The sequence below is a fragment of the Lupinus angustifolius genome, chromosome LG14 (assembly GCF_001865875.1).
Source record: "Lupinus angustifolius cultivar Tanjil chromosome LG14, LupAngTanjil_v1.0, whole genome shotgun sequence".
NCBI classification, from domain to species: Eukaryota; Viridiplantae; Streptophyta; class Magnoliopsida; order Fabales; family Fabaceae; genus Lupinus; species Lupinus angustifolius.
Window position 1 is genome coordinate 14,766,409 of NC_032022.1, and position 24,942 is coordinate 14,791,350.

The window sequence follows — 24,942 nt, forward strand, 5'->3', positions numbered from 1 at the left end:
AAAAAAAATATTAATTAAATAAATATATCTGGAAGAAAATGAGAATCATTGCATCTCCATAACCTAAAACATGCAATTATTCGTGTTTGTTTATTTCTTCCATTCTTCAAAACAATCCTTCACCTTCTAAAAAACTTCACTTGTGAATTGTTAAACAAGGCCACATGATGAGATAGATAATGAGTTTCAGTAATAGTTACTCTCCATTTTTGGGTATTAAGCTTCATGCTTCTTCTTCACAAGGTATCAGTGAAAACCCTTTTCATTTCAATACAAGGTACTCCCCCAAAAGGGGTTTTCGTAGGTGTAATGTTATATCTTCAAAACATGTTCATTCTGTAAGCCAACCTTTTAGGTTTTCTCATTTCTGTGGTCAAAATGTGAACTTTTTGAGAAAACACCTTGTTTCCACTAATGGGTCGAGGTTGAATTGTAGCAATGAATCACCCTTTTCTAGAAGCAAGGATTTTTTGAGTTATGATTTCACCCCTTTATGGAAAGAAGGGCTTTTTTTGATAAGGGCATCTGTTTATACTGCTGTTGTTTCTGCACTATGCATTCTGGCTTGGTATGCGCGAAGCAAAGTTAAGGTTTTTGTTGAGGATAATGTATTGCCTTCTGTTTGTTCAGTAATTAGTGAACACATTCAGCGCGATGTTCAATTTGGCAAGGTTCGAAGAATCACACCGTTGAGCATAACATTGGAGTCATGTTCATTTGGGCCACATAAGGAGGAGTTCTCTTGTGGCGAGGCTCCGACGGTTAAGATACGTCTTCATCCTTTTGCGAGCTTGAGGAGGGGGAAGTTGGTGATTGATGCACTATTGTTGAATCCAAGTGTGTTGGTAGCACAGAAGAAGGACTTTACTTGGTTGGGAATACCATCATCTGATGGTTTGGTACAGAGGCTCTCATCAACTGAGGAAGGGATTGATCACCGTACTAGAACTCGGAGAATTGCACGAGAGCAATCGGGTGCTCAGTGGGAAAGACAAAGGGATAATGCAGCTAGGGAAGCTGCAGAGACGGGTTACTTTGTGTCTGAGCAGAATTGTGGTACATCAGAAGGTGATGATGTTTCCAAGGATGCCGCAACTCATTCAAAAGAAGCAACAAAAGATAAGTCATTTTTCTGCATGAATGAAGGGAAACACGACCATCATTGCATTGATACAGGTGTTGATTATGATACAAAACATGCGGATTTGGAAAAATCATTTGGAGTGAAATTCCCTAGTTCAGGGCTTAGATTTTGGTCTAGAGTATTAGGGGATAGGAAGCACAAATTTAAGAGGAAGGCTAATAGGAGTGACATCTGTGCATCCAGTGCTGCTATCAAAAGAAAAATTCTTGAACGCAGTTCATTAGCAGCACATACATACTTTCATGAACAATCAGATGAGAAGTGTGCGGATCCTTCATCACCTTCTGGGTCTTTTCCTTTTATCAACCATGATATGGATTTGGTGGAAAGTGAGGTTGACAAAAATGCAGAATTTGCTGCCAGTAGAGGTGATAATAGAAGTGCCAATAACCAAAACCAAAATGGAACACAATCCAGGGATATTAGAATCTGGCCCCCCTCAGCAAATGAAGATGTTAATGCCGATTCAGAACATTTAAAGTTTGTCCACGATTTGACTTTACAGACGAGAGAGAGTAGACGTGAAAATTTGAAATCTGGAGAGAATGTAGCACAACCTGATATTGCTAATAGTAGTACAGAGAAAAATGAGGAGTCATGGCGTCATGTTGCTGACAGTCAAATTGAAGATAATTCAACTGAGGACCAAAGAGGTTTGGTACCTGAAGATTTGTTTTCTGTGAAGCCTAAGCCTCAATTGGCAACATATTTTCAAATTCCGTTTGAGCTCTTGATTACGAAATTTGGCTTAACCTCATTTGTTAGAAATATTGAGGAGTTGATATCTTGCTTCCTTTCTGGTCCCATTGAAAATTTGAAGTCCGACGTAAGTGTTAAAGTTGAAGATATTGTGGCAGAACATATCGATGGGGTAGATGTTCTGCAGTCCGAAGGCCTCACTAGGGTACTTCCTGTTTCATTGGATTCTGTTCATTACAGAGATGCAACTGTGATGCTACTTGCATACGGCGACAGGGAAGTTAGGTGAGAGCTATTCTTATCAGTTATTGCTTAATCACTCTGAAGATATGATGAATACACCTCTCAAAGTAAATGCTTAGTCACTATGTAAATGCTTAGAGTGGTTCTTTTAGATCCTCTTCTGAAAGTGTAGGGTATTTAACCAGCTAATGCTAATAGCTCTGTTCTTTAACGGTATGGTATTAATGGATCTTTTATAGTGTATGTCCATCTGATAGAAAACCCTCAGAATCCCTGACATAGGTTGCTACCTAAACCAATCTTCTGCATGTCTACTTTTGGTTGCTCCTATGTGCCTTTTTCAAGAATTTTTTGATTTATTTATTTAGATTTGCCTTTCCCTCCTTCTGTTGTTCTCCTGTATACATTTTGTGTATGTGGGTCAAACTTTTGCTTATTCTGGAGATGCAAATGAATACAATCATGTAATTCAATTTTTTAAAATCTAATTGTATCAACTATCGAATACTCAAGCTGTCACTGAACAACAGTTTAAACATAATATTTATCATTTATCAAGTGATGAGGGTTCAAGCTTGTTCTCAACACAATTTGGAAGGGGGATTTTATCTCACATTGCTTCTCTGGCTTTGGTTTAATTGTAATGCGAGAGACTTTTTATGGATTCCAGAAACTAGGGAAATTTGTTTTTAGTTTCTAAAATGTGATTGAATATCTTAGCTCTCATTTTTAGTCTTCAAATAACTACTGTAGCTGGGTTTCTGTTTGTGTGACTGCAAAATGTCTTACTTGGGTTGAACAAGCCTTTGCAACATTAGAAAGGTTCACAACTATAGCCTGTCATGTTGGTATAGCAGATTGCCTCTGTTTTAATTAGTTTTGTTCACTTGGATTTTGAATTAGATTTAGTGAAGCGATGTGGTATTTGTAAATTTGTTGAGTTTTAATCTTCATATTGCAAGATAGGCTGAGAATCCGGAGATACAAATTTTATTTTGAAGTAGAATATTTTTGCTTGTTGAGTGTAAACTCGGGGCTTGGAGATGAAGTCGTAATGGTTGTAAATAACAAAGAGACACTTTGATATTGAAAACATAACACTTACTTCGAAAAAATGATGATTTACATGAATGAATTTAAGCATTTTGTATGTTTTACTTTCAGGGAGATGGGGAATGCCAGTGGCCATGTGAAGTTTCATAACCACTACAGCTGTATAAATGTCCAACTGAGTGGAAATTGTAAGACTTGGAGGTCAGATGTTATATCTGAAGATGGTGGCTGGTTGTCTGTCAATGTTTTTGTTGACATTATTGAGCAGAAATGGCATGCTAATTTGAAAATTGATAATCTTTTTGTCCCGGTAAGGTAAATAGTAATTTGAAGTATGATATTTTGTCATCTTCTTACTTTGCCATTTAAGTTGCATGGGATGCTTATGTAGTTTGTGTTTGGGTTGAGTTCTTTGCAGCTGTTTGAAAGGATCCTAGAAATTCCAATTACATGGTCTAAAGGGAGGGCAAGCGGTGAGGTGCTTCTCTAACCTAAGTTCAGTTACTTTCAAATTCTATTTGGGAGTGTTGCAAGTTTATTTACTTATTTATGTTATGGTAAAAGTTCTTTGTCAATGGACATGATTTATGATAGAATATTGTGATGTCGTTTGATTTGTGTAGTAGACCGAACCTAGTAGGATTAAGGCTTGACCGTTGTTGTATGATAAAGGTTCTTAATGGAATTCCAGTTAAAAATTGTATTTCTGGGCTATGGCATTAAATCTTCAATTGATAAATGGGGCATGTATATTTGGGAAATAGTACTGCCACTGATTTTCAGTGGTGCTATAAACCTAAAATCTGCACCCTGCACTGGAACAATTCGTTCAAGTTAAAGAACTGAAGTGATCTGAACAATGTCACTGATTGGCGGTATTTTCTTTTCATTTGTCAATATATTACTTCTTTTTCTATCAAAACAAAAATCAATTAAAACCTCTTGGTTTCAATGGCACACTTTGGTTTAATTAGGCCATGTTCAATCGTAGAGTCGTGAGCTTTATATTGGAATTATATCTGGCATGGATGAAACCAGCTGGAGTTTCAGTGTCCCTGATCATTTCTCTGATTATTTGGTTATTTAATTGTGTGTTGTGAAGACTTTTGAATTTATTTAATTTTCAATACTACAAAATTTCACAGCCTTCTTTGACTAGACAATAGACATATGCCTGCACGTCGAGGTTCATGAAGTATTTCGTAGATTCAATTGTGTAGTAGATCATTTGATATTACACTCATTTTGTTTCATAAGCACAGAAGTGCAATATAAATTGTGGAACCTTATAGTTCTCAGGTTACGTCAAGTTCTTCAAACTGTGTTATAACTATCTTGGCAATGGCATGCTGCTACTTGTTAATTATTCTTGAGAATTGATATAATTTCACCTGCTTGATATATTGTTTCCCTATGTTTAGGTTCACTTGTGCATGTCAAAGGGTGAAAATTTTCCAAATTTTCATGGACAGCTTGATGTGACAGGGCTGAACTTCCACCTATTGGATGCTCCATCGGGTTTTTCTGTATGTCTTCCTTTCATCTGTATTAGAAGTCTTGTGCAATCCTCCTCCTTTTGACACTTAAAAGTCTTATTTGCTATATATTTGGTATTCTTTTCAAAGGTGACTGAGCTATTACATATGCCATGTTTTTATATTGCTCACTAAAATTTTCTTAACATTCATGGTGACACATGACCCGTGAGCTTTATATACATTTGGTCTTTATTTATCATTATGGAATGATAAACATGAAATATTAGAAACTCCGTTTGTAAGTTGTGCAGTTGTTATCCTGGAAATAATGTTTATCTCTTTATCCTTTGTCAAATAAGTAACTGTGGTTTAAATTGTGGGAAGAAATTAGCAACATATGTATGGTCTGCAACTGTAATAAATACTGCTCATTGTGGCGATCTCAAAACTAAAGCTGTGTTGTTTTCCCCTGTTCTGTTCTGTATTTTGTGTGCCTTTTATTGCAGAATATATCAGCAAGTTTGTGTTTTCGTGGTCAAAGAATATTTTTACACAATGCAAATGGCTGGTTTGGCAGCGTTCCTGTAGAAGCATCAGGCGATTTTGGCATTCATCCTGAAGAAGGGGAATTTCATCTTATGTGTCAGGTACTTACTTAAAATGTGTGTGTATATGTATTTATTTATTTGTAGAAGTGTTCTAGGCTTGGTCAATTAACTTCTACTTTTGTTAGAGACGATTCAGATTATTGGGGCTCTAATACTTTGTATGATCAAATTTCCAGGTTCCTGGTGTCGAAGTGAATGCCTTGATGAAAACTTTTAAGATGAAACCTCTCTTGTTCCCGGTGTGTTTTCTTGACTTCAGTGGATTAACTGAATCCATTTTGAGTAGCCTGATTAGTTCCATCTTTAAGTTCTGTTTTCACTCTGCATCTTGCATTTGTAATTTGAAAATTTGAACATTTAAGTTTGAGTCAACACTCATTTTATTCCCCGAATATACAAGTGATATCAGTTTGATCCTCAAAAGAAAGATGATGTCTCTTCAACCATAGAAAGTGACATCAAAATCCTCCTGTGTATGAACCATGAGAATACTATTAGTGGAGCTTTTGATTCGGGTACTAAATTATTTCCATTTTATATGATTGAGATTAAATTGAAGCCATTTTCTATATTTGCGGGACTGAAGTGTTCTCAGCTTTCTATGGAGGACCGAATTGATCTCACTTTCTACAATTGAAGGATTAAATTGAGGCCAATTTTTGTTTGGAGACAACTTTGATGTCACTTGTAACTTTAGGGGGACTAAAATAGATGTTTAGTCTTTAAGAACATTCATAAGATTCTTTCATTTTGTTTCTTTGTTTCTTTCTTATTCTGAATGTTTTAGAATTCAACAGTAGTACCAAGAAAGTTAGAGAATCTGAAGGAAAATTAAAGAAAGAGAAACCAGAGAGAGAGAGAATGTAGAGAGAAAGTATCTAGAAACTGAAAAAACTGAATTGACAAATTGTAAACCCTCAGGTTCTGGTACTCATACTAAATTCTTGAACAGGGTCCAAAACATTCTAGAATACTAACTAACTACTCTAACTGAATCATAAAGTGGCTGTTCCATTTCTTGATACCTGTTGATACTCGATAGCTAATGAGTGACAACAACAACCAAACCTTTATGACTTTATCCCACTAGATGAAGTCGGCCAATGAGTGAGCTTTTGATAAATTTATTTGGGATTTTAAAAAAAATGCTAGAAACTATCTTTGACTTATTATAAGAGTGACCTTGTAGCTTTCCAGAATTTATAAGATATGGCTAACACCCTGTGGTCAATTTCAACTTCCTCTAGTATAAAACAGTGATAGTAGCTTATCCAATATCAGTCCTTGTTTTCTTCATTTCTTTTTATAATCAAGGTTTATTGTTTGCAGCTAGCTGGATCCGTAACTGCTCTGTTTAATTGTCAAGGCCCACTGGATTCTCCTATATTTGTTGGCACTGGAATGGTTTCTAGGATGTTCTCTTCTTTACACATTGATACTCCTACATCTTTAGCATCTGAAGCACTTGTTAAAAGTAGAGAAGCTGGTGCTCTGGCAGCATTTGATCGTGTTCCATTTTCATATGTTTCTGCCAATTTTACTTTCAACACCGATAACTGTGTAAGTTGAAAGGGATATTAAATTTTCAGAGAGTAGTTCAGAGTAGTGGCTCATTGGTAAAATGTTTTGTTATATTGTGGTAATACTTAAAAACATATCACAGGTTGCTGATTTATATGGAATTAGGGCAAGCCTTGTGGATGGGGGTGAAATTCGAGGGGCTGGGAACGCATGGATATGCCCAGAGGTAAATAGCTACTCGTTAACTGTGACAAAGCCTATTGTTTTCCTTTTAGCCTTGACATAGCACACTTTTATAGCAGCATTAGTCATGTAATGTTGGAGTTGTTTTGCCATTATATATACTCACTTTCTGACCATTTTTATGTGTGTGGGGGGGAGGAAACTACTTGGAAGCATTAGCAATATCATTTAATTTTGGACCATATATAGACACTTGCTTTGTGACACTTTCTTGGGCAGGGTGAAGAAATTTTATCTGTCAGAGTCAGACTAAGTATTTGCTATTCTTGACATCTGATTACTAAGGGTGCTAAACTGCTTAAATCCTGAAATTAGGGATTCCATCCATTTTGCTTAACAGAATTCCAGAATGATAATATATTTTCTGATTTGTCTTCCTTCCTGCCATTTTTCTCTACTCTATGTCCCCATCTGCAGTAATGTACACTTTTATTTTCAGGGTGAAGAGGATGAGACAGCAATAGATGTTAACTTCTCTGGAAGTTTGGACTTTGAAAAAATCATGTTCCGTTACCTTCCAAGCTATCATCATCTGATGCCACTCAAATTTGGGTTTTTAAATGGAGAAACAAAACTTTCTGGATCTCTTTTAAGACCGTAAGATTCAATAGTTAGTTTTTATTGATGATATTCAGCAATGTTGTTGCTTATTATGTATTTCTGTCATCTGCTTTTGCACTTTCCCTCCTTCCCGACTATGGATACCTCTTTGTCATGTGCCAATATTTTTGTCAGTGCTTCTTTCCCTTCTCTAATATGATTTATTTTATCAAAATTATTCTTTTTTAAATGCAGGAGGTTTGATATAAAATGGACTGCACCTGCAGCAGAAGGGTCTTTCAGCGATGCTAGAGGAGATATCATAATTTCACATGATTTCATTACTGTTGATTCTGCCTCATCTGCATTTGATCTGTATATGAAAGTTCAAACATCTTATTCTGATGACTTTTCTCTTAAAAGAGAAGATTTTTATGCACCGAGAGCAATTCCATTTACTGTCGACGGAGTTGAATTAGATTTGCATATGCGTGGGTTTGAGTTCTTCAGTTTGGTTTCTACTTATACATTGGATTTTCCGAGGCCTTTGCTTTTGAAATCAACTGGAAGAATCAAGTTTCAAGGGAAGGTTTTAAAACCTAGTAGCACCGTTGTTGAACAAAATTCTGAGAAGAACAGGCAGCATGTGCAAATGTTGGATCAAGTGAGTGCAGATAGTCTTGTTGGTGAGGTTTCAATCTCTGGTCTCAAATTGAATCAATTGATGCTTGCTCCTCAGCTGTCTGGGTTGTTGAGAGTTTCTCCTGAGGGTATCAAGGTGATGAATAAAACTTCATCTTCTAAAAAACCATTTGAGATATTATGAATTTTTTCAATAGACTGCTTGACAGTATCAAATTTTAGTGAAATCATGCAGAATGGTTCTTCTTTTGGTATAAAATCATGGACAAGAATTTTGAATTAAATATTTAGGAAAATAAAAGATAAAGTTCTTGGTAAAGTAATTTCTAGTTCATGAGCAGTTAACTATTGACCTGGCTAATAATGTTCACAAAGAACAGTTAATGTGCAATCACTTATTGATTTAATGAATACTTGGATGCTTAATTGTTCACTTGTTCTTATATCGGAAATATTTATACTCATAGTTTCTTTTTGTAATTTTCCCTTTGATATTATTTAACTTCCATTACTTCTAGCAATGTTTTATATTTGATGTTTGAAATCTCTTGTTTTATTCCCATAGGGTGAATCTGTGCTTCACTGAGTAAAGCATAGTAACTCCCTAAGTTTGATTCAATCTGCGCATGTTAGGTTAATGGATAGCATTTATTAGTTCCTGCTTTCACAGAAAAAATAAAATGTTGGATCCAGTCTCTTGGATAAACTCTTCTTGAGCATGAATGGGTTCTTCATTAGTACTAGTACCTTTTAAATTTGGCATTCTGCTTCCAATTGATATGGATCTTGCTTCTTTTATGATTTTCGTTACTTGGTTCAGAAAAGTGATTGATTTATCTTCTTATTTGACCAGATTTTTCCTTCGTATGATATACAATATCCCCTTCCCCCTCTGTACTTCCATATTTCAACCAAGTGGTCATTTAACGAGTTTTATGCTGTGAAAGCTTGACATGTCTATCTTGTTAAGTTTAGGCCACCCTTATGGGTGACAAATTCAGATTGTCTGGCTTTATTTAATATATATATATATATATATATATATAGTTTTTCTAACTTCCAAACTTTATTGGAATGCAGTTGGATGCCTCTGGTAGGTCTGATGAAAGTCTTGCAGTGGAATTTATTGGGCCACTACAGCCCAATGGTGAAGATGGTCTTCCTATGGGAAAACTATTGTCCATTTCCCTTCAGAAGGGGCAATTGAGGGCTAATGTAGGTTTTCAACCATTTCATTCAGCTAACTTGGAGGTACCTATATCTAAATTTGTGGTCCAGTGCTTAAATCTCGATCTGTTTATTTCGTTGTTGGCAATTGGCATGTTCTTGGGTCACTTTATTTTAGAGCAAACAACGATATTAAAATCATTCTTTTCCTTTTGCATTCTTGTGTGGTGTACTTGTAGGTACGCCATTTTCCACTCGATGAGTTGGAGCTTGCTTCTCTCAGGGGAACTATACAAAGGGTAAGCCATATTATTTTTACCTATTTGACTTCATTGTTCTCTATCATCCTTGTCATTTGCTGTAACCTCCTATTCACGTTTAAATCATAATGAAGTCGGCCCAATCATGTCATGGAGAGTAGTCAAGGTTTTTGTTATTCTGTTCCTAGTGAATAAAATTCATTTTGAGGTTTTTTTTACCTTAAATTGTTGTAGAAAGTAAATGTAAGACAGTAAGAGGTGGGCATTGTAGACACATAAAGGTTATTATTAGTTAATAACCATTTCAAAATCTTAAGCTGTTAGGAGATGACCAAGAAAATTAAGTAATTGTTATTATTAGTTGATATTTGTAACATGCCCCTTTATGCAAAAGCCCTCTGTTCTTGATGCGTGGAAGCACTAGGCTGAATTTCTCCAATACCATGTTAAGGTCCAACATCCTAAATGCTCAAGTTGGTAGAAGGCCCAGAATTATTTTATATTAGTATAAGAGGTAGTTGTCATGTGGTTTAATGAAAAGAATAAAATTTTATTTTAATCATATATTGACATAGTATTTTTATCTTTTTATATTAAAAACCGATGTATGAACCCTTATAAAAAAAATGAAACACCTTAAAAGTAGGAAGTGAATGTAAGTCGGAGTCGTGGTTACTTTTGAAAGATGATTTGTCCTCTGTTTTCAATTATAGTGAAAATAAAAACCGTAGTTGCAGAAATATATCTAACATAAAGCATAGGAAGATGCCAATAGTGGAGAGTTGGACAGGTAGCATAAAATTAGAGTAGAATAATTCAATTCTACTTTGCAAAATTTGACTTTTTTTTCAGCTTTGTTGCTTTCCACTTTTTCACATCCCTTTTTCTGTTCAGTCCTGTCTGAATGATAACTTGATCAGGACATTATTTAATGACGTCCTAAAAAAACACATGGTGTTTTCATATGTTACTTTCTTTTCCTTCAGGCAGAAATCCAACTCAATCTTCAAAAAAGGAGAGGACATGGAATCTTGTCTGTACTTAAGCCAAAATTCAGTGGTGTTCTTGGTGAAGCCCTGGATGTGGCGGCTAGGTGGAGTGGAGATGTTGTGAGTTCCGAAGATCACCCTCTTATTTATTTGCACCTGAATGTTAATTACAATTTATTCCTATCCTTGGATGAAGTAAAGAAATGTATTTAGCATGAGCATAGTTGACTTGAATATATGCACGTTTTGGTGTGGTTGTGTTTATTATTGTGATGGTAAATATGATGTTATTGTTAGCAGGTTGTTTATTATTTACTTATCAGTTTCCAGGTTGCAATCATTTCTGGAATTTCACTTTCCAATACTCAAGGCTCTGAAGCAGAGTTTTAAATTCATTAAAAATATAGATGGTGGTTGATTACCTGGACCATTCAATGACCTTTTTTTTACAGCTATGGACCTTAAGGTTGTCAATATTAGGTTTTCAAAAACCCTTTTTGGTTATATTTCAAGGAAGTTAATACAATTTATGAGGTCAATGTTTTATCATAATCATAGTAATGAGTTCTGCATCTGCACATGACGTTATGTTTAGTACTGAATGTCAGTTGATTCACTATTTTTCAGATCACTATTGAAAAAACTGTTTTGGAACAAAGCTACAGTCATTATGAACTTCAAGGTGAATATGTGTTGCCTGGCACCCGAGATCGTAACCTCATTGACGTAAAAGGGGATGGATTTTTGAAAAAGGTAATGTCTGGGCATCTTGGAAGTGTTATATCCTCAATGGGCAGGTGGAGAATGAAACTTGAAGTTCGCAGAGCTGAGGTCGCTGAGATGCTTCCTCTTGCAAGGCTTCTTTCTCGAAGTTCGGATCCCGCTGTTCTCTCAAGATCAAAGGTTGTATTATGGCTATATCTGTATATATCTTGGGATGTTTCATCTAGTCATAATTAACTATCTGAATGTATGCCAGTTGATTAAGATACTTTGCTAATAATGACCCTATCAGGATGGAGAATCAGAATACGCAAGCATTATATCATCGTGCTTCTGATTGTTCCCTAGTCAGCCACTTGTGTGTGTGTGCCACTGTGCCTTATAAATAAACTTGTAAATTTAGACGTTAAGTTTCAATAACATAATTGAAGCAATAAACTTTTCCTGTAATAGGTTAGTATGTGTTGAACTTTTAATGCTTTTTAGTTGTTTATTACATAATTAGATGTTGCGTAAAGGATAATTGTCTAAAAGTTTGTTATTGTTTCCTTCATCTAAAACCTGTAGTTTATCATGTATACCTACTATTTCTCTAATCATACTGATTAATCATCTTGCTATGCCACATCTATGCAGGATTTTTTTGTTCAAAGTTTGCAGTCGGTGGGATTATATTCTACAAACCCTCAACAACTGCTTGAGGTATTATCAAAGGATCTTATATCTTATTTTCCTTTCAAAAGCTGCAATGTTTTGATGCCTGAGTTTGTGCTTATAAGATGAAGTGTGTAACTTTAAAAAAATCATAATATCAATTGTCCTAGTGAATACGGCAATAATTGGAGTTTCTTTCTTTGTCATGCATATATACATCTTGCAGTTAATACGGGGTCACCATGCTCCATCTCTTGATATTGTTCTTGAAGATTTAAGTCTGCCCGGTTTATCTGAACTCAAAGGTCGATGGCGTGGCTCTCTTGACGCGAGTGGCGGTGGGAATGGAGATACCCTGGTAAAAATTTATCATTGTTTGTATTCCTGGGAGTTGGTGCAAATCTTCTTTTTTTTTTTTTAAATTGGCTTTCTTATTCTATTTAATTTTAGGCAGAGTTTGACTTTCATGGGGAGGATTGGGAGTGGGGAGACTACAAAACTCAGCGAGTCTTGGCTGTTGGTGCTTACAGTAATGATAACGGTCTGCACCTGGAGAAAATGTTTATCCAGAAGGATAATGCCACTGTTCATGCTGATGGAACTTTGTTGGGGCCTAAAACTAACCTTCATTTTGCTGTCTTAAATTTTCCTGTTAGTCTGGTCCCAACTGTAGTACAGATCATTGAATCTACAGCAAATGATGTTGTTCATTCTCTGCGACAATTGTTAGCACCGATAAGGGGTATATTGCATATGGAAGGAGATCTTAGAGGAAGTTTAGCAAAACCAGAATGTGATGTGCAGGTAAGGCTTCTGGATGGTGCCGTTGGAGGAATTGATCTTGGACGTGCCGAAGTTGTTGCTTCTCTAACCCCAACTAGTCGTTTTGTATTCAATGCAAAACTTGAACCTGTAATCCAAAATGGTCATGTACTAATTCAAGGAAGTATTCCTGTTGCTTTTGTGCAAAATAACATGTCACAGCAAGATGCAGAATTAGATAAGAGTGGGGCTACTTGGGTTCCTGATTGGGCGAAGGAGAAAAATAGAGGGACCGCAGATGATGCCAGTGACAAAAAAGTTTCTAGAGACAGAAATGAAGAAAGTTGGAATACCCAATTAGCAGAAAGCCTTAAAGGTTTGAATTGGCAAATTTTAGATGCTGGAGAAGTCAGGGTTGATGCTGATATAAAAGATGGGGGGATGATGTTGGTAACAGCTTTATCTCCTCATGCCAATTGGCTTCATGGCAATGCTGATATCATGCTTGAGGTGGGTGAGGTCAATATAATTTTGTCAAATTTTTTTCCTATTTATTAGTCTAAGTCTTATTATATGGCTTGACTTAATAGGTCAGAGGTACGGTTGATCAACCAGTGCTTAATGGACATGCGTCATTCCACAGGGCATCTATATCTTCACCAGTGTTCCGTAAGCCACTGACCAACTTTGGTGGAACTGTTCACGTGAAATCGAACAGGTTATCTATCACCTCACTGGAGAGTAGGGTAAGCAGAAAAGGAAAGTTGCTTATAAAAGGGAACCTTCCTCTCAGAACTAGTGAAGCAGCACCCGATGACAAAATTGAGTTGAAATGTGAGGTTCTGGAAGTGCGGGCAAAAAATATTTTAAGGTTGCTTTCTTAACTTTTAGCACAAGGGTTTTTGAGTTACGTATTTCAATTTTCATGGATGTATGGAGCTGATGTGAAATATAAGTGACTTTTGGTACTGTAGTTTTATTTTAGGTCTATACATCATAATCATGCATACAAGACAAGACTCTTATTATAAATCGAATATCCTACTTTTGTCAGTGGCCAGGTTGACTCGCAGATGCAAATAACTGGTTCCATACTGCAACCAAACATATCTGGGAATATTAAACTTAGTCATGGAGAAGCGTATTTGCCACATGATAAGGGTGGTGGTGGTGCTTCTAATAGATTCCCGTCAAATCAATCTGCTCTTCCTGCTGGTGATGTTACTCGAGCATTTGCTTCAAGATATGTTTCACGGTATTTTGGCTCAGAACCTGCTTCTTCGATGACCAAAACTTCTCAATCCTCTGGATCTGGTAATATTTCTCGTGATCTCTTTTTTCCATGTAATCTACTGTTGAATGGTTTGCAATCAGAATTGACTCTTATTATTGGAATGGAAATCTCTAACACCCCCATAGAAATGGACAGCTCCATCACACTTTGGACTCCTAACTTAATAAATGAAAATTTCCAAGGTGGGTGGGGAGATCCAAATGTTACCTAAAATAGAAAATTTATATGACATCCTATATATTCACAATGCAAAAAGTTAACTGCTAGTTTCAAAACTTCAATAGCACAGCACAACTATCTTAGGTGATATGGCCTTATGAAGTATACACCCCTGCAACAAATATCTTTCTGTTTTAGTAAGAAAAAAAATTGAAGACATTGGAGAAAGAAAGTACAGGTGCGTGATACGGAGCTAAGAAGGCCACTTCATTAGAATAGAGAAAGCAACCGATCAATTGAGCTAAGCACACCAATCACTTTGCATATCCAATAAAGAAATCCCTTTAAATTCAAAAATAGCCACCAACTAAGCACTACAATGAAGCTAAGAAGACCACTTTATTCCAAATAACCAGTGTTGGTTAAGAAACTAGCCTTGAAACTATGTGCATCTCTCTTGATTGTAGTGTCATGTAGTTCACACACCTTATGAGATTGCCAGGTCAATCATTTGATTGTTTGATCTTATACATGTATTAATGTTGTTGATTATGTTTATCTACAATGGCAGTTAATAAGTCAACTCAGGTTGAAAATGACATGGAGCAAGTGCAGATAAAACCAAATATGGAAATCCGCCTTAGTGATTTGAAGCTCGTATTTGGACCAGAGTTGAAGATAGTTTATCCTTTGATTCTTAATTTTGCTGTTAGTGGGGAGCTCGAGTTGAATGGTCTTGCCCATGCCAAATGTATAAAACCTAGAGGAATACTGGCATTTGAGAATGGTGAAGTTGATCTAGTTGCAACACAGGTTTGTCTAATGTTTAATTTTGCAACTCTTGTTAACAGTAACCTGTGGTTTCTTGTTGGCTAGTTTTATTTTGGTTTGGTTGGTAACTTTCTTAATCGATTGTTTGTTGTTAAAATCCTTTTCAAATGATGTACCAATAAAATCCATTCCAAATGCAGGTGAGGTTGAAACGGGAGCATCTGAATATTGCGAAGTTTGAGCCTGAGTATGGACTAGATCCAATGCTAGATCTGGCCTTGGTTGGATCTGAGTGGCAATTTAGAATTCAAAGTCGAGCTAGCAGTTGGCAGGACAAACTTATGGTGACCTCGACGCATTCTGTGGAACAGGATGCACTGTCACCTACTGAGGTAAAATTGTGTATGAATTTTTAAAAATCGACTGTTTCCTGGAATACAGAATCTCTATGTGCCGATGGATCTAAAAAGTATTCTCATTTTAATTTGTGAAGTCTGTTGATAGTTTCATCGGTGTGAAAGATCAAGACCTTCATGATTTGATCTTCAGGCAACATGGTTTTATTAATTGTTTCCACCTATGCAGGCTGCGAGAAGATTTGAGAGTCAGTTAGCAGAATCCATTTTGGAAGGCAATGGTCAACTTGCATTTGAAAAGCTTGCGACTGCTACACTTGAAAAGTTAATGCCACGGATAGAAGGGAAGGGAGAGTTTGGTCAGGCTCGGTGGAGGGTGGTGTATGCGCCACAGATCCCTAATTTGGTTTCTGTTAATCCCACAGTTGACCCACTCAGGTCATTTGCCAGTAATATATCATTTGGTACACAAGTCGAAGTCCAGCTTGGGAAACGTCTTCAGGTAATCATATACAACAACAACAATCGAGCCTTCATCCCACTGCGTGGGGTTATCATAATAAAAACAATTTAGTTGTTGATACATCGTATAGTAGGTTTGCGTATTGCAGGAGTTTTATAGCACCTGGTTGCCCTCACCTAGTTGTAACTACATGACATGTTGAATTATCCATTATTTACCAAATCCAATCTTGAAAATACATGTTCTATATTATTCACTTATGTTTATTATTATTATTATTTTCTAAAGCAACTATTTTTGTTGCAGGCTACAATTGTTAGGCAAATGAAGGAGTCAGAGATGGCAACACAATGGACCTTGAGCTATCAACTTACAAGTCGCCTGCGTGTGAATCTTCAATCCGCACCGTCCAATCGCCTTCTTTTCGAATATTCTGCTACATCCCAGGATTAACATCTGCAGCCTTTTCTCTTACTCTACTGTTCTCAGCACCTGTCTGGAAACTTGTCCTTGGCTTGGTAAATGCAGCTTTATACATTCCACATCAAATTTATGTCACATATGGAAGGGGAATTGTTGGGGGTACTCTTTGTTTGTATGTGTAAAAAATTTAGTGTAGATGCATATTATTATTCTTTTGCTCAAATTGAGCTTGTTGATAAGTAGATGCCCAAATTCATCAAAATTCAGTGTCAGTTTTGTACAGAAATTCATTATTAATGAAAGAATGGTACTTTTAGATGTGGACAATTTTTTCATCATCAGAAGTCAGAATGGGCCAATCCTGCCTTGCTATCTTCTGAATTCTAAAATTTCATGTCTTCGATACTATAGACTCTGTTTGCGAGTTTGAGTTTTGGATTATAGTAAAAAATTTAGAAAGGATCTCCTCAAGTTGCTTAAGCAATTTATTCCTTAATTAAAGGGAATACAACAAAGAAACAAAAGTAGATGTCATGGAAATCCCTTTTTTATTATATATATTGGAATGTGATAAAGATGAAATTTTCAATATCACTATAACCTCTACTTTAAATATTTAGTTTAGTTATAATCTTATTTATTCATTAGGTTTTGTTAACATCAGCACTAGTATTTAAGGAATCTAAATATGGGAAATATTTATCCCAATCCATTTTTTAGTTATAGATGGTATAGAGAAGAGAGATAAAAATGGATAAAAAAGACATAATTGATTATGTGACAAAGAATCAAGAGGATGAAATATAAAAGATGTAAGCAAAAAGTGTAAAATTATTATGGCTAGATGTTGCTATGAATATACTAATATGATTCTGCAGGAATACATTGAGATACATTAAATGGGGTAGAGATTATGTTGAGAAATTGTAGAAAGAATAATGTACATTATTTGATTTAAGTTGGTGTATATGGTAGAGAAATAGTGAGTTATGGAAGCATGCAATTGTAAGACCAAACATGCATGTGATTTTACACCATGATGAATAATATTCCACCACACACACCAAACTAAAACAACTAAATATACATATTACCCTTAACTCTCACTTATTATATCATTTATCTATCATCCATAGTTCTTGTTCTCTTGAAACAATGCATAGTTTCTTCTTTCTGAGTCAACCTTTCTGTCTATATTGATTGTGAAGTTATCAACTTTGGTGCTACTTGTTCATCTTCTAAGGGAATAATAATTAATTTAATAATGAAAAGGGTGTACATTTGAAGATTTAATACATTGAAAATTGGAATGTGTACTGAGTCATAGTGAGTATAATGCTATAAACTGAACTCGCAAGTTTCAGATATTATATTGTGGTTGATATAATGCAACATGTAAATTACCAGAAACAAGCCGAAGCAAGAACCTTTATCCAAAATATTATTAACTGTTTGCAAACTAAAACGGGGAAACAGTTGTTCATTTGTTCAAGGGTAATTCAAACTAGAGAAAAAACACAAACACCTGAACACGTTTATCTTAAATTACACTGCTACAAAATGTTAAATCATTAAAAAGAGGAACTAAATTCTATATCAAAGAAGCTAAAATCCCCTACTTCTAGAAACATTTTGAGGCCAGGTAGTGCCTTGCCCTTGCCTAGGCACTCCGTAGGGATGCCCTACACTAGGCTGTAGGTTACTTCCCTGGGCAGAAGGATTCCAAGGTGTGCCAAAATTGCTTTGGCCATGGCCATGGGTAACATTCATTGGGGGCTGCAGATATTGTGTTGGTATATTTGGCTGCTGATGTGAGGTTGGAAAAGATTGATCCATCATCTGAGGTCTTAGATGAAAATTTTGCATTGACATTTGGGTAGGAATCTGATTCTGGGAATTTTGAGGCTTCCATTCAGGTATATCGTCGTCGTCGTCATCATTCCAGGGTTGAATTGTGCCCCCAAATTTATCCTGCCAATTAACTGAAGATACATTTGCTTTGTTTTGCCCATATTTGTGTACAAGTTCCCTCATTTGTTCTGCAGGGCGTGACGGGAGTGATTGTTTAACCGAGTGATATGGGACAATACTTGGTCCCATCGGTTTCTGAATCACATGTGATGGATTTGAACTACCGGAGAAATTGAACTCCGGCAAGTCATCCTCAATTCGGGCCACTGGTGGTCCGAATCCAGGAGGAACATCATCGTCAACATCATCACACATGGGTCTAGTCTCGGCCGAGGGGTCTAGATTGTGAGTGGGATGGGCATTCACATTCACATTTGTATCTTGCTGTCTCCTTGAGGAATTTTGTCTTTTAAAAGTGTATTTGTGGTGTGATGAAGTGGTGGGTGATATAGTTGAAGTTGTTAAATTAGTTTTTCTCCATACAATAACCCCAATAAGACCATTATCAATAGAATTAACTGCCTCAGTTTGTTCCCTTGGAAGTATGTTGCTGAGCATTTCAACTGTTTTGTTATGAGGTGGACAAAAGTAAAGTTCAACTCCATGCACAGGCTCAGCAAATCCTACTCTCTCATCCACAATGTATGAATCAGCAACCTGTAACCAAATATATCTAATACATCAAAAATAATCCTCAACTCTAAAGTTGAAATGAGAATCAATCTAATAGTATTCATTAGCATTACCTCACGGAGAGTTGATTGGTCAGTGTTAGGGGATGAACTTTTGGAGACAAAATGCAAAACCTGCAAATACAGGGAAAGGGTTTAATAGCCGAAAAAGGAAGCTAACGTGAGGTTGTGAGAGTTGCCTCAGATACACATATTAGAAAACGTAATGTTAACACCAAACAGGAATTGGTCTCAGACAAGCAGCATATTCAAACCAGTTATCTGACTGCATCTATATTGTTGCAACTTGCAAGATCTTAATTGTCCCATGCATCTCATGGAAACCAACTCAGAGTCAGTTCAGTATCACCCTAAAATAGGAAAGAAAATTCAGGGAAGAGTTATAAGACTCATTCCTCAAAAAAATTCACTAGTATTAATTTTATCCATATATTCCTTGAATTTAATTTTCACGCCTATCAATGTAAAAAAATCATTATCAACCAATTGTACATCATTTACATGTGTAGTTAAAATAGTTAGTATAAAATTCAAAACTTGTAATGATTTGATTATACATGGTTAGTTAATTGTGTAAAAATCCTTTACAATGTGCATCACAATTAGATCATATGTACTTGAGGAAATTATATTGATCTCCCTTAAGCTTTGACTTGCACACAACATCCTTGTTTTAAAACTTACACAAAACTCTATGTTATCATTATACTAAGATGATACAAAGATTACATTGATTGCCCCTAAAAGAGAGGTGGATGTAAATTTTAAAATTAAGTCAAACCTCAACATAATTTCCCGCTACATATATTTATATATAATTCTACTTGAAACTTTCAAGGTGTGAAGACAAGGGCCCAAAAAATTGGAAGGTTTTCTCTTCGAATAATCAGATACCATAATGTATTTATCAAAACGATTAAATCCCGTAATAAAGTTTAGACAACGTTTTTACAAGCTACACAATCCTAATATTTATTTTCGTCCTCAGTGATACTACAGTTTCTGTATTTCATCACTTATTACTCCAAACATACCCCATCCCCTCTTAAAATGTTCTTTTCTTCTTTTTTATAAATAAATACCTCATCCTGCCAGCCTTAAAACTAAGCATCATTTGTCACTCATACACAACCACCAGACACTCCACCACCTCCTTTATCAATTATCACATCGACAAAAGAAAAGAAGCAAAAAAAATAGCATATCACGAGATAATTCGTTTTTTATATTCCTTTCTGCATGGAGTGTGACATAAAAAGATAGTTTTCAAGTCTAGCACAACAAAAAGAACTTGATATACCATGATAGCGCGACTTCTTGACAGTCGAAGCTCTTGTAGAAATTTCTCAAAAGCATCAAGCCGAACCCTTCCCTTGATCTCAAGAAGTCCTGGCCAATCTTTTGCAGAAGTTTTCTCACCGCTGCAAAGGGAAAAAAATACAATCAGTAGGAAAAAATGCACTGAAAAAATATTGATTCTGTTCCCACATTACACAACTCAAGCCAGAACTATCTAATTTCAATAAAAACAACTTCAAAATAATGCTCTTCTAGGTCCTGAGCATAATAAAACAATTCCTCAAGCCATCCATCCAATAAAAAGTGGGGAAAAGAAAAAATTCATCCAACCCTAAAGATATTGTTCACCTTTATCATGAAAACTGCAAAACAACATTGAAGAGCCACACGTTTTGGGCTGTTTGCACAGGCATAAAAGCCATCGAAAAACAAAAAATAAATGATATATGCTCTGAAATTAAGATGCCTACCTAGCACTTACCATAGCAACTAGGGAAGGAGATGATAGCAATAACAAATACAATAATTGTCTAGATTGTAGATGAACAGAAGAGCCAAACAAACAAAAAATCAATTGAGAAGCATGAGTGCATGACCAGACAGAATTACTTGATCAAATTATCACACCTAAAGTTAACATTCACAAAATGCCCCAGCCCTCCCCACTATCATCCTCGTAGTATATGGATGGATTAATAAGTTCCATAATATTATTTCTCTTTTACCACTTTCCTACAGAAGTTTTAAGAATATTTCCTTCACATGCTGAGTGAAAAGTATTTGTCTTGATCTGAATGAGACAATATTCAGTTCATGATTTGGTATAACACGGTAGAAGAAAAACTGATGAAATGAAACAATCAAAACCATATCAATACATGCACACAGAATTCACTGCAAAGTAGCGATCTGTTGTAAAGCTGTACTGAAAAAATTAGTAGACTACCTTTTAAAGATGCTTATGACAGAATAATTGGAATTGACTTGAAGCACTCCCTCCCAGAAACATTCATCCTTGGTGGGGACAGTAGTTTTCGAATATATATTATTATTACTGAATCTCTCTACTGAACGAGACTGACTGGCTCTTAACTCAGCATCACTAGAAGCAGGCTTCATTTCATCAGTTGACCTTTCCTTGGTATGACCATTAGTCGGCTTCATGTCAGCTTGACTCTCACCACGTATTGTATCAGAAGAAGTACCCCTGGATTCTGAATTAACCCTTTTTTCCTCTGCAGCACCTGGAGTCTGAAGCTTCTCACTCTCGGGCTTATCATGGTTGACATCAACTTGTTCAGCTGGAGTTAAATCAGAAGATACCGATTTAGATCCAACCTTGGAATCCTTGTCTGAGATTGGTGTCACTTTTCCAGGTTCCCCGGGTAAGTTTGCAAATGGTGGCTCGGAATCAAGTGATTCCATGAATTCATCGAGAGAAACAATTGGCGGAAGAAAGTTAGGGTCCTTCAATGCATCATCTGTCATAAGCCCTTCCATTGGATCAGAACCATCATTGGATGAAATGGTAATGGAAAATGTGTTATCATTCTGTAAATTGTTCTTCTCACCATCAGTGCTCATATTGCCTTTGACCAGATCAGGTTGAGTAAGAGAAGAAGATGCTTCCACATTCTTTTTAACTCTTTGGTTTCGAGCAACTGAGGTTGTGCCACCCGAAACCTCCTCCATTGGGATATTGTCTTCATGTTCAACTTCCACTTGAAATTCACCTTTATGTGTTTTCTTGACCAAACGTCTAATATCAACATCAGAATCAGGTAAAACCACCATTTTCTCATGCTCCTCAGCTTTGGCTATCCTCCACTGAGAAAGCTCCTTCGAAGCAAGTTCCTCTGCGGTCATCGAACATAACTGTTCTGGGGGAATTTCACCAGACATAACCCTTTCTCTTAGTTCAGGATTATTGCGGTCTTTCAAATTGAATAAAAGAGACCTCCCTTTCTCTTTGTACTTCTTATTCACACCTCCAAACAATTTGAAAAGTTCTTCTTCAATCCTTGAGGCTAAAAGTTCAGGTAAAAGGACTGTCTCCCTACAACCTCCACCTAATTCTTCAGGTTCTGGTTTCTGCTCTATAGCAGTTTGGCAATCCCTTGGGTCTTCCATGTCCATCATATCAGATATTACCCAAGAAAGACCATTTCCTTGCAAAAGGTCATCTTTTACAAAGAAACTGTCACTGAAAGGAACATCATCAGTAGTCAAAGTGTAACTTGATTGGAAGTCTGGCTTATCACAATTCAAGACTTGCATAGAACTTAGTATACTTTCATTATTAAATACATTTGTGGATCCTGCTTCATAGTCATTGCACTTATCAGACAAATCTTCATTAGAGGTTGTACCCTTTCCTTGCTCTCCCATCACATGGTCAACTGAATCAGCTGCAGTGAAAGAGGAATGAACAGATTGAGAAATTTCCTGCTTTTGATCTAAAGCAGTATCAATGGATGAAGATGCTGGCCCAGTACCTGGGGAGCTATTCTTTAACTTATCTTCAGTTTCAGAGGCACCAGTTAGTGTATTACTGTTCGTAGCCACAGGTTTGTCTTGCTGAGAAACCAAGGCTAGAGCAGCAGTTAATGATTCCCTCATCTTGGACCTGACAGTTTCAGATGATTCTCTTTGAACCTTAGAAGTTTGTTTAATCTCTGCATTTTGATTTTTAGTATTGGTAGACCGAGGTGTACCAGTTTTACCGGATGTAGATTCCAGTTGTGTTTTTCTCTTACCAGGTGCTGCCAAATGCTGCGACTTGGAGGCATTAGACTTGGATTGCATCTGCATAGAACCTTTATTGGATGTATTAGATACTTCCTGCAACCAAGGTCTATGTCCCACATGTGCAACCCGCTTGCTAACAGAGCTACCAGATGAAAATTCCATCGGCGACTTCCGCTTGGGAGCGGACAACAGTTGCTGTGGCCCCATATTACTCGGCATTGTCCCCATTTGCAAGGATTGTTTCTGAGGCAAAAGAAGGTGAGTCATTCCCAGGTTATTCAGATGTGCTCCTACCCTGTGCCCACTCTGCATGATTGAAGTTGGTAAGCCTTGAGACCAAGACATTCCAACATGATCATTCGAGGTAGCCTGTTGCTGCGACACGGGAACACTGGATCCTAAGAGTCCCATTTCCATCTGTTTCCCAGACGAATCAACGTTATTCACAATGGACTCCAACTGAGCCATCTGCATGCTTTGTATCGGCTCGGAAACAAGATTGTTGGACATTTCTACACTAGTCACATTTAATCATAAATAACACAAAGGCAACGAGACACTGAGATGATAATTTAACCTGAAAAATTCAAAATTCATAACATGTTAACAGCTTAATGAACAATATATTTTCAAAATTCAAATAAAAATACAACACTAGCATCACTTAACTCAGCAACCACTATTACCATTCTACATTCAATATAAACACGATCTTATTCATATTGTTTACTCTAAATTGAAACAATAAGAAAAATTCACATAAATTTAGTAAAACATGTAATAAGTTATGACAAGTGTATTCATGTAATTGAATAGTTATAGAAAAAGGGTTAATTATAATAATAATGAAAAGAAGTGAAAGAAATGGATAGAATTAAGAGGTACCTTAGATTGAGGTTGTTGAAGATTATGGATCGGAGAATGAAATTGAAGGGCGGCGCTGAAATTAGAGTGGAATAATAATGAGTGCAAACCCTAAAGATGTGTCGAAGAAGGAAGAAGAAGAAGAAGAAAACGAAAACGGAATGAATGAAATAAAAATATCTCACGTTCTTCATTCTTCTCATCTTTATCCTTCAACGCACCGTTCCATCAATTTTCCATTATTATTTATTATTAAATGATAATAAGGATTTTTTTTGTTATAAAACACATTTTACCTATTTCAATATATATATTGTTTTTGGTGGTTTAATAGTCTAAGATTTCACTAGATCCTCAATATGATTAAAAGGTAAGAATTTATAAAAGTGACATTTGTTGGATAGACAATTATGCACCCTAAAATAAATTAGGGTGAGAGATAATTTAATAGTACAAAAAAAATATTATTTTAATTATTTAATATATTTTTTTCACTTGAGAATAATTGAACCCTAATAATTATTATAATTACAATTCTAATAATACGTTATCAAATGTATTTGATTGAAATAATATATCTAAGTTACAAGTTTTATTATTAAATGTTAATTTCCCTAAACAACTTGATCAGATTGCCCCACATTCGAAACAAACATTTAATATGTGTATGTTCTAGATTGTGTTTATCTATAAATAATTATAATCTGTGAGAATAAAATTGAAAAAAAAAAATCAGCTCAACATTTTAAAGATGTGAAATTTTGATTCTTTTTATTGGTTTATAATTTTTTTTATAAAATAAGTTTGTTACCTAATCTTAATTTTGGGTGCATCAACAAAAACAACTTATTCCAAACATTCCTTATACAAAAATATCTCTCAATGTTAAGACACGAAGCAAAACTTAATTAGGTTCCATAATAAATGGTAGTTCTCTACTAAAGAAGTGGCCAATAAAAATGTGGAACTGATAAATTAGGTGTACTCTATTTTACTGATATTTGAAAAGTATAGACTTGTGTATAAGATGTTCAAGTTTGTTGATATGTTACATAAAAAATGAGTCTTTCAGGGTTGAAATATCACGGAAATACATATTTTGTCCTACATTTTGTATCACTCTATGTATTATAGGAAATATTGTGAAACCCGAGTCGAACGTCAAACCGGCAGGTCCAGTATTTAGTTTAACCGGTTAAATGGTTCAGTCTGACCGGGTGAACATACATAATTAAT

At 35.8% G+C, this 24,942-nt stretch overlaps 2 protein-coding genes across 5 annotated transcripts; one reads left to right on the forward strand and one right to left on the reverse strand.

Moving 5' to 3' along the window:
• On the forward strand, positions 56-16,508 carry LOC109326680. Of its 2 annotated transcripts, XM_019559416.1 has the most exons (24): positions 56-1,653; positions 1,684-2,128; positions 3,251-3,449; positions 3,558-3,617; positions 4,561-4,665; positions 5,124-5,264; positions 5,402-5,464; positions 6,555-6,785; positions 6,889-6,972; positions 7,429-7,586; positions 7,785-8,307; positions 9,252-9,422; positions 9,578-9,637; positions 10,585-10,707; positions 11,215-11,490; positions 11,947-12,012; positions 12,191-12,322; positions 12,415-13,236; positions 13,317-13,597; positions 13,781-14,040; positions 14,751-14,992; positions 15,151-15,342; positions 15,536-15,808; positions 16,076-16,508. In XM_019559416.1, exons 1-24 carry the CDS (start codon positions 180-182, stop codon positions 16,220-16,222), a joined length of 6,528 nt encoding a protein of 2,175 aa, XP_019414961.1. In that variant the 5' UTR covers positions 56-179; the 3' UTR covers positions 16,223-16,508. The 2 variants fall into 2 exon arrangements, with proteins under 2 accessions (XP_019414961.1, XP_019414960.1); XM_019559415.1 differs by having other exon boundaries at positions 56-2,128.
• On the reverse strand, positions 17,621-23,869 carry LOC109326646 (death-inducer obliterator 1-like). 3 transcript variants are annotated; one of them, XM_019559364.1, is made up of 6 exons: positions 23,728-23,869; positions 23,252-23,419; positions 21,041-23,221; positions 20,096-20,216; positions 18,850-18,909; positions 17,621-18,760 (listed from the first exon to the last, which is right to left on the reverse strand). In XM_019559364.1, the coding sequence occupies exons 2-6, from the start codon at positions 23,350-23,352 to the stop codon at positions 17,798-17,800; spliced, it is 3,426 nt and encodes a 1,141-aa protein (XP_019414909.1). In that variant the 5' UTR covers positions 23,353-23,419; positions 23,728-23,869; the 3' UTR covers positions 17,621-17,797. The 3 variants fall into 3 exon arrangements, with proteins under 3 accessions (XP_019414909.1, XP_019414911.1, XP_019414908.1); XM_019559366.1 differs by having other exon boundaries at positions 21,041-21,337; positions 21,386-23,419; XM_019559363.1 differs by having other exon boundaries at positions 21,041-23,419.